The 10,061-nt window shown below is 54.6% G+C and overlaps 1 protein-coding gene across 1 annotated transcript; it reads right to left on the bottom strand.

Annotated features, from left to right (window-relative positions):
- Positions 1-289: 289 nt before the first annotated feature.
- LOC136166477 (uncharacterized) lies at positions 290-6,406 on the bottom strand. Its single transcript, XM_065932751.1, has 3 exons — positions 6,288-6,406; positions 3,077-3,469; positions 290-791 (listed from the first exon to the last, which is right to left on the bottom strand). The coding sequence occupies exons 2-3, from the start codon at positions 3,458-3,460 to the stop codon at positions 561-563; spliced, it is 615 nt and encodes a 204-aa protein (XP_065788823.1). The 5' UTR covers positions 3,461-3,469; positions 6,288-6,406; the 3' UTR covers positions 290-560.
- Positions 6,407-10,061: the final 3,655 nt, after the last annotated feature.

Genomic DNA, 10,061 nt, shown 5'->3' with positions numbered 1-10,061 from the left:
GAGCTGGAGGTCTAGGGTCAGCATGGGTGCACCGCCCATCTCTTAAACTGAGGACCAGCAGTGTCGCTCTTAGCGCCGACAAGCAGAAGTCTGCCCCATGTCCCCAGTCTCAAACTTTGGAGCATCTTTGCGGAAATCACGTATTTCTATTTTTCCAGTGGCTTGGAACCAACTCAATCCCTACTTTTCTCATTCACAAGTCCCTCTGGTCCTCTCCCTCCTGTTAGAAAACGCCGCGGGAAGAAAGAGCCACCTCTAAGGACCAGTGGTGAAGGCCTTTATTGGGCGGTCGCTCTCGGGCAGAACTCCCGGGGAGGGGCGGGTGAGTGAGGAGACAAAGGGAGTCTGCGAGGAAGGAGAGGTGGGGAGAGGTTTTATATCAAGGCCAGGCGTCCAGGTCAGGTCCTTCTATATAAGGAAGAAAGCGCGGGCTACAGCGGTGGTGGGTGTCCAAGGGCTCTGTGTCCGTTCCTGGTAGTACCAGGCTGCAGGGGGGGGTCGGTCCCCGGAAGTTTAGCCAGCCTCCGGAACCTGTCTGCGGCACTTTTTCAGGGCAGGACTCAACACACCCGACCTTTCATCCCGGCCTTTTTGCTATAGGACAAGGGGCGCCGGTTCTCTCTGGCTTCTTCCTGCTGAACGGGGGCGGCGAGGGGTAGGGTGTGGCCGGGATGGCAGGGAGCGTCTGCCGCTAATTTTGTCACGGAATGTTTGTTGGAAGCCCTTGGTACTGCTGTCGCAACACCATCAGCTGGACCGTGTTGAGCCGTTGTTTGATAAAGGCCAAGAGCCTATTTAAGAGACAGGGCCCGAAAGTTAAGAGCAACAAGAGGATTATAAGTGGTCCCATTAAGGTCGAGAGCAGGGTGGACAGCCAGGGGGAGTTTTGGAACCATGATCCGAACCAACCTTGCTGGGCTTCCCGTTCCCTCTTTCTGCGCTCTAGTCCTTCTCTTACCTTGGCCATGGATTCTCTTACTACCCCTGTATGGTCTGCGTAAAAGCAACACTCTTCCTTGAGGGCTGCACAGAGGCCCCCTTGTTGTAAAAAGATCAGGTCTAGGCCTCGTCTGTTTTGTAACACCACTTCTGACAAAGAGGTTAGGGATTTTTCTAAGGCCATCATAGACTTTTCTATTCATGTAATGTCTTCATCAATGGCGACTCTCAGGGTGATCAGGCCCTGATGTTGCGTGGTGAGGGAAGCAATGCCCGTACCCGTTCCGGCTGCCCCCAGGGCGAACAGCGTTGCTAGGGTAATAGCCGTAACGGGCTCCCTCTTACGCCTAGGAGCTGGGGTGTCTCGGTCCCAAAAGTTGTAGAGGACCTCTTCTGGGTGGTATGTAATTTTGGGTACTACCACTACCATGACACAGAATTCCCTGCTCTGGTCAAAGACAGCCAAATGGAGACAGGGCGTCAGCCCAGTCTGTGAGCATACCCACCACCCCCCGATTTCGGGTATGACGTATGTCTTATTGATGAAACTGGTGTCATTGTCAGTCTGGGCGCATAGGGTTTGTTTATCCGTAGGAATCGTGCCCAAGCAGGTCCCCGAACCCCATACTTCTTTTATGGTAAGGCCCACCTTGCGATCTCCCCAAGAACACTGCGGTGGGTTGGAGAGAGAGGATAAGTTGTAGGTGGCATTTAAGCCCACAGCTTCGTAGTAAGGTGGGTGTGAGGTGTAACAAAGCCAGCAGGATTGGGTTGCATTAGGATTGGAGTGGTTGAGGGCCCCGTAGGTTTCTTTGATCAAGTCCCACAGGGGTTCTTGGGTTTCCAGTGGGTCTGTCCGGGTTAGCTGAAGAGAGGGGGTAGGGGCAGGTGAGGTCACAACCTTCGTGGCATCTGTCCCTTGTGGTGAGGGGCTGGGGGGTGAAATAACTTGGTTGGGCCCCACAGCAGGGGTCTGGGCGGGTTGCAGGACTTGCTGGACATATAACGTTGCGCTATTGCTTCCCGTGCCATAGGTATCATATATCACTACCCCCCAGGACAGCCCGGAAATCCATCTATTTTCAGTCCGTCCCTGCTGTGTAAATGATAATCGGACCTGGTCGCTACATTGCCCTTGGTTGGAGGGTTGCCCCTGCCAACCTGATTTCGGGAGAGGGCCGGTGAAGGACATATTGATCAGATCTGGCTTGGTCACCGACCACTTCCAGTACCCATCGTTGGAAGTGACACAGCCCCAGGATTTACAGTAGCGGCTCACCATTCCCCCACAGGTCTTTATGTCTCCCCGCTGGTGTCCCGGGCAGGCATAAAACCCGAGGGACCTGACCCTACACTTGGAGTATCCTGATTGTTCGATTAACTTTGTAAGGTTAAAGTATAGGTCCAGCCACCACTTATCTTTTGGTTGGGTGGCTGTGGTCTGGTTTAGCTCTTCGTAGGTCTCTCCATTTTTTAAGATCCAGGTGACTTGAAAAGGCTGGTGGGGGTTTTGGTTGGTGTGCCCCCCTTTTTGCAGGACCCCCAATACCCCCAGAGTAACCCAGAGCAGAGAGCCCCGCATTGTTTTGAGGTATGGGTGAAGGGGTATGGCGGACAACCAGCCTTGTGAGTCTCGTATGGATGGAGTTGGTAACCAGGTCAGGGTGTCCCAAGGGAATAGCACCCCAGGAGTAGGAAGCAGATGGCTAGATATGTGAGGGCCAGGGACAGTCGAAGAGTGGAGGACCAATTGCGGGGGGCCGCGGCCGCTAATCCAATGGCAAAAATTATGGCCAGAGTTGTGACTGTTAGCAGCCACAGCGGGTGATGCCAGGTCAGCATCGGATATCGGGAGGTGGTCTCTCAATTATTTTGGGATCGACGACAGAGGGGTTCGGGTGATAGTCAGTTTGGTCGGCCCCGTGAGGGTGGAGCGGTAGGAGTAATTGGGAGGAGGGGCCTGGGCTGCGGCCACCCCTGTCTCCGGGAGACCCAGGGGAGCTCGTTTGAGCCGGGTTAGGTGATACCAGGGCTCGTGTCCCAGAAGTTTGGCTGCCGTGGGGGTGGTGAGGATTACAGTATGGGGCCCCGTCCAGCGAGGTTGTAGCGGGCGGGGATTTAAGGCTTTTAGCAGTACCTGATCTCCCGGGGCCAGAGGCTGAGCCGACCCTTCGTCGTCCGTCGGTTGTGGCAGGACCCGGTCTGCGTGTTCTCTCAGCAAGGATCGTAAGAGGGAGAAGAGGGGGAGGTATCCCGCGAGTGGGGGAGCCTCTCCCTCTGGGAGGTGAGTCAGGAGGTAGGGCCTGCCGTAGAGCAGTTCAAAAGGGGTCAAACCTGTTTTGGAGTGTGGTGTGGTGCGAATGCGAGTGAGCGCCAGAGGGAGGAGGTCGACCCAAGACAGCCGCAGTTCTGAGGCGAGCTTGGTCAGATGCGTCTTGATGATGCCGTTCACCCGCTCTACCTTGCCTGACGATTGGGGCCGATAGGGAATGTGGAGATGCCAGTCGATGCCCAGGGCCATAGCCACCTGCTGGGAGATTTGTGAGATGAATGCAGGCCCATTGTCAGACTGGAGAGAGTTTGGCAACCCAAATCTGGGAATGAGATGGGTCGTCAAGACCTCTGCCACCGCCGCTGCCGTCTCTCGGGCCGTGGGGAAGGCCTCGACCCATCCTGAAAAGGTGTCTACTAAGACCAGCAGATAGCGGTAGGTTCGATGTCTGGGCATGTGGGTGAAGTCTATCTGCCAATCCTGCCCGGGCATATGTCCCCTTAGCTGGTGAGTCTCTTGTGGGGGTTGGAGTCCTCCTTGAGGAGAGGTGGAAGCACACGTTAGGCAGGAGCGGTGGGCAGCATATATGGTCTGTCTGAGATGTAGGGGAGAAAAGACAGGGCTGAGAAAGGAAAAGAGAGCCCTTGGTCCGATGTGGAGGGTATTATGGATTTGGGATATTATGGCCTTAGCCTGGCGCTCGGGAAGCACCGGTTTATTATGGAGTAATATCCATCCCGACGAGTGCCTCTGAGCCCCTTCCTGTGCCAGCAAGGCTCTGGCTTCTTTGCTGGAATAATCTGGATTGAGGGTGGATTTTAAAGTCAGCAAGGGCTCGGGGCTTGTTGTAAGGTGATTTGTCGAGCCACTTGGTCTGCCATATTATTACCCAGAGCGACAGCATCTTGAGTATTTCGGTGTCCCTTGCAGTGTATGATAGCGACCTCTTTGGGCAGGGATAAGGCATCTAACAGTCGAGTAATGTGGGGGGCATTACAGATGGGGGATCCTTTAGTGGTCAGGAAGCCCCGCTCTTTCCAGATTGCCGCGTGAGAATGGGCAATCAAGAAGGCATATTTGGAGTCTGTGTAAATATTGGCCCTTTTTCCTTTTGCTAAATGTAAGGCTCTAGTTAGGGCTGTTAGTTCAGCCTTCTGAGAGGTCGTCCCGGCTGGCAGGGGCTGAGCCTCCAGGACTTCTCGGGTGGTTACCACAGCATAAGCCGCCCTTCGGTTCCCGTCGGGATCTCGCTTTGAGCTCCCATCGACGAACAAAGTTAGCTCTGGATCTGGTAGAGGTTCGGAAAACAGGTTGTGAGGTGGTTGCATAAGGGACTCAAGGACCTCTGGGCATGAGTGGGCTGGGGGGTTTGAGGAAAGGGGGAGGGAGGGCAATGAGGAAAGCGGGTTTAATTGTGGAGAGCGACCCACGGAAACTTGCGGATTGTCCAAAAATACCAGGTGAAACTGCTGGAGCCTGGATTCGCTGAGGTCAGATAGAAATCTAGAGGCTAGAAGATCACCAAGACGATGAGGTGAGAAGATGGTCAGGGGCTGACCATGAATCAGCTTTTTAGCATCAGCGTACAATGTTGTCGCTGCTGCTAGTGCCCGCAGGCAGGGGAACCATCCCCTGGCTGTGGGGTCAAGTTGTTTGGATATGTAAGCAATAGGCAGCAGTTCAGGGCCAATCGGCTGCACCAAGGCTCCAAAGGCTATCCCTCCCTTTTCATCAGTGTATAAATGGTGGGGACAGTTGGGATTGGGAAAAAAGAGAGGGGGTGCAGCCAATAGGGTTGAGCGTAAAGCGTGGAAGGCCTGAGCCACTTCGGTGGGGGAAGACAGCGGTCCCGTGGGAGTCTCTTTAGCGGCGGCATATAGGGGTTTGGCCAGAGTGGCGTAATTTGGGACCCAGTGTCGGAAGAATCCCGTCAGTCCCAAGAAGGACAATATCTGGTCTCCGTTGGCCGGAGGGCAGAGGGACCTGAGGAGGCTACACCGATCTGCTGTCAGGGCCTTAGTGGTAGGGGTGATTTGGAGGCCTAGATAGACAACAGAAGTCTGAGTCAGTTGAGCTTTGGATTGTGAGGCTCTGTAGCCCTGAGAACCGAGGAAATTAAGAAGAGTCGCAGAATGTCATCGGGAGGTCTCTTCTGAGGGGCTGCAGAGGAGCAAGTCGTCTACGTATTGGAGAAGGGTGCTAGGACGGAGCGAGCATTTGGCCAGGTCCCGGGACAGAGCCTGCCCAAAGTAATGGGGACTGTCTCTGAACCCCTGAGGGAGTACGGTCCATGTGAGTTGTGTGGTCAGCTGGGTGTCGGGGTCAGTCCAGGTGAAAGCAAAGAGGAATTGGCAGTCGGGGTGCAGTGGGATGGTAAAAAAGGCATCTTTGAGGTCAATAACGGTGAAGTGAGAGGTTTCGGGAGGTATGGAAGAAAGGCGGGTGTAGGGGTTAGGAACAAGTGGATGGGCAGGGACCACCGCCGCATTGATCAGGCGGAGATCCTGCACTAGCCGGTAGTCTCCTGAAGCCTTTCGAACAGGGAGGATGGGCGTGTCACAGGGGGAGGTCGTGGGGATCAGGAGACCCTGTCCCATGAGGCGGTCGATGATGGGCTTTAGCCCCCTGAGGTTATGGGTAGACAGAGGAAACTGGGGCCGGGCTGGGAAACAGGTGGGGTCCCTTAGCCGGATGAGAACTGGAGGGTGGTGCCGGGCCACCACCGGGACTCGGGTGTCCCAGACCTCAGGATTAACAGAAGAGGTTGGAGGGTCAACAAGTAGCATCAGGAAGGCCCCTGACGTGGGAGCCGATTCTGGAGTTAGGTGAAGAGTGGCCTTTAGCTTAGCGAGAATATCTCTCCCCAAGAGAGGAGTAGGGCAGGAGGGGATGACCAGAAAGGAATGGGTAAATAGGCAGGAATCTAATTGACAGGATAGTGGTTGGGTCTGGAGCGGACACGAGGGTTGGCCGTCAATGCCCATAACCGAAACCTGGGAAGGACGTAAAGTGCCCCCGAAAGAGGGAAGGACCGAATAAGTAGCCCCCGTATCAACTAGAAAGTTGATAGACTTACCCGCTACCTGGAGCGTTACCCTGGGCTCGGCTTGGGTTATCGGGGTTCCCGAGTCTGGGCGGCGTCAGTCATCGTCGAAGCTCAGCAGCTCTAAGGCCGGAGGAGGGCAGGAAGTCTCCCTGGGGCGCTCTGGTCTCCGGCCCCTAGAGGTCGGGGCCCGAGAGGCCTGGGGACAGTCGCTAGCCCAGTGTCCTCGCTGTTTGCACAACAGGCACGGCTTGGAAGGAGGCCGCGGATTGGGGCACATCTTGGCCCAGTGTCCTTCTTGGCTGCACTTGAAGCAGGCCCCCGGAGGGGGGTTTCGGGGCCCCGAGCCCGCCGCCGGCCGCAGGGCCGCTACCAAGGCCTGGGTTTGCTGGTTTAGGAGGCTCGCCTGAAATTCGGCCTTTTGCTTGAGCCTTGCCTTTCGACTGGCCTCAGCAGTTTCTTCACGAGCATTGTAAACCTTAAAGGCCATTTTTACCAGGTCTCGAATAGGGGTCTGAGGGCCGTCCTCAGCCTTGGCCAGCTTTTTTCGGATGTCAGGTGCGGATTGGGAGATAAAACGATTGGCCAAGGTAGCTGCCCCAATGGGGGACTCAGGGGACAGTCTAGTGTATTGAACAAGGGCCTCAGTCAGCCGATTAAGAAACATGGCTGGGTTTTCGTCGGGCCCCTGAGTCACCTCATCTAGTCTGAGGAGGTTTACAACCTTATGAGAGGATGTTTCCATCCCATCGAGAATGCACTCTATCATATAGCGTACCCGCAGCTGGCCGCCACCCCCTTCCTGGTAGTTCCAATTAGGGGGGGGGGGGGGCCATGGTGAGTAGGATCTGGCTAGGAGCGCAGGTGGTGCTCAGGGTGGGGCGAGAGCGCAACGTCCAAAAGGCCTGGACATAGGGGACCTCAGACCATTTTCCCGTTCTCCGGCAGTAATTATCTAAATCACGGAGGACGTTAAAGTCTAATGTCCCTGCGGCTGGCCATTGTGAGCCATTATCTAGGGAATATTGAGGCCAGGCCTGTGAACACAGAAAGGTGAGCTGCTTGGGGCGGATATATCCTTTTAGTCTTAGGGTCCGCAGGTTAGCCAGCAGGCACTCTAAGGGGGTGGAGTATTGGGGATCGGGTTTGGAGGCTGTCGATCCCATGGCGACCACAGGGCGTGGAGGCAACCCCCGCCGTCCGAACGTCTTCGGACGAGTCAAGGGGAGCCGGAGGTCCGTGTAGTCGTGGAGAACGTCTTCTTCACGACTGCAGGGGCCCGGGAAGGCTGGAGCCGGAGGTCTACTCAGTTGTTTGGGACGTCTCCCTCACGAACTGGTGACTGGAAGGCCGAAGCCGGAGGCCGGAGCCGGAGGTCTACTCAGCCGCTGGGGACGTCTCCCCACCAGCTGGTGACCGGGAGGGCCCAGTAAGTGCGCACCCATTACGGGGCCCTAGGAGGTGGTCGCCAGGGAGGGCAGGCCCCAAAGCCGAAGGGACTTACCCCGTATCCTGCCGTCCGGGGGGTTGGTCTGTCGCCTGGGTCCGGGGCTACCGCGGCGGTGGAGCTCGAGGGGGCCTCAACGGCGACTGCCGGAGGGCTCTCACCTCGGCCCCACGTTTGGGCGCCAGATGTTAGAAAACGCCGCGGGAAGAAAGAGCCACCTCTAAGGACCAGTGGTGAAGGCCTTTATTGGGCGGTCGCTCTCGGGCAGAACTCCCGGGGAGGGGCGGGTGAGTGAGGAGACAAAGGGAGTCTGCGAGGAAGGAGAGGTGGGGAGAGGTTTTATATCAAGGCCAGGCGTCCAGGTCAGGTCCTTCTATATAAGGAAGAAAGCGCGGGCTACAGCGGTGGTGGGTGTCCAAGGGCTCTGTGTCCGTTCCTGGTAGTACCAGGCTGCAGGGGGGGGGTCGGTCCCCGGAAGTTTAGCCAGCCTCCGGAACCTGTCTGCGGCACTTTTTCAGGGCAGGACTCAACACACCCGACCTTTCACCTCCAACTCTGGAATCTTCGACATGACCCCTGGGTCTGATCTGTGCTCCTACCATCATCCCAGGGTCCTTGGGGATGAGTCCCAGCCTAGGAGGGTGAGCTGCTCGTTCGTTCCAGCAGGCTGATGAGTGATTTCCTTGGGAGGTTATGTGAGACTGAGCTGCCAGAGTGGCACCACCGCGCTACTCTGGAGCGGCTCTCACTCAGGACGCTGGGCAAGCTTTGGACTCCGGACTGCGGAAGCTCTCCCCCAGGTCCTCCCACAGGGCCCGCCCCCAGCCGCCATGTTCCACCCACAGGGCCCGCCCCAGCCGCCATGTTCCACTCAGAGGGCCCGCCCCCAGCCGCCATGTTCCACCCACAGGGCCCGCCCCCAGCCGCCATGTTCCACCCACAGGGCCCGCCCCCAGCCGCCATGTTCCACCCACAGGGCTGCGTCTGATCCCAACGCCTGCGCGCAGAGAGGGGAGTAGCACACAGGAACCCAGGTGGGATTTCCTTTTGGCAACAGAGCTTCCCTTGCCGCAACGGGCTTAAACTCACCTAGGGAAGTCTCAGCAATTTCCTCCACAGACTCTCTGCCATGACTGAGGAAGACGCCATGGAATGGATATATGGCCACATATTTCCTCTGAGGGATTCTGAAACTAAGGCTTCCTAACATCAGCTGGCCCATTTAATCTATCTACGTCTTCTTTGGTCTTTGACCAATATGGTGTCATCGTGCTTTCCTAAACTGGTCTTTAATCACCCTGGGTGAGGAAAGGACACTTCTTGGGCAAATGGGAAGGCCTTTCGCATTCTGTCCAAGGGGCCACTGAGTCTTCACCCCCGCTAGTGGTCATGGAGGCAGAAGTGCAGTCAATACAGAAAGTGATTATGTCCTAAGGATATGGTAATGACAGCCTAGAGAGTCCAAGGCAAGACATGACCAGAAGACGTGTCTGTCAACTTCCACACGATAAAGTTTAAATCAAATCAGCATGTCTAGAAAATTAATTGTTCATCTATAAGATACTCTGTAAGACTTTTATTTGAGATTGTCCTCAACAACTTTTAAGGCATTAGAAGTCAGTATTGAAAAGTGGCACAATGAATGATGCACTCATGAGTAAATAGTACTCAGAAATTGCAAAGGCAAAGAAATCTGTGTTTCAATAAAAACAGATTCTAAGAAGCCATAACACTATGGGTAAAAACATCATTACTAACTCTGTCTCAGAGGAAAAGATGAAATTAGTCAAGAATGGTGCATTTGATACTGATGAAAAAGAAGGAATGTTTCTTGAGCCTGAAAAAATGGTACCTGGGCACTGGGAAATATTGACAGGTGTGCTGATGTGCTTTCTAACTTGCCACTGCAAGATGCTCCAAGCTCATCTTGAATATACGCTATATTTTAAAATCAAATTGTTTATATAGATACGGGTCTTAAAAAATATTTGTGTGGGTCTCCACACACTCAAGGTCAAGTTGTGATTCAGGGTCTGCAGCTCTAAGGATAACCATGGAGAAGACAGTAGCAATGCAGAAACTTGAAAAGAGGAGCAAGATACAATTTTTTTTCCTCACAATTTTACTGCAAACAAGTCCTGCTCCAGAAACCTATTCAGTCATATCAGGAATCCTTTAAACTTTGCTTTCCAGCTGTTTTGGGCTTGCTGATAACATGCCGGTAGGTATAAATATTACATGACCCATATCCCAATATTATTCATCCGATTATGTGAGCTAGCTCACTGAAAGATAGTTTTGGAATTTTAAATAAAGCTATTTTTACAGAGAATAATTTGGATATATCTAAGAAATAATAC

This window comes from Muntiacus reevesi, chromosome 4, assembly GCF_963930625.1.
Source record: "Muntiacus reevesi chromosome 4, mMunRee1.1, whole genome shotgun sequence".
NCBI lineage: Eukaryota > Metazoa > Chordata > Mammalia > Artiodactyla > Cervidae > Muntiacus > Muntiacus reevesi.
This window is presented reverse-complemented; position numbering and strand designations above follow the sequence as displayed.

Coding starts and splice junctions, on each gene's coding strand:
- LOC136166477 (XM_065932751.1), bottom strand. CDS start 3,460: ATGGCCCTGGGCATCGACTGGCATCTCCACATTCCCTATCGGCCCCAA. Junction 792..3,076: donor CTCTGGCCCCGGGAGATCAG/GTACTGCTAAAA, acceptor TCTCTTAAATAG/GCTCTTGGCCTTTATCAAAC.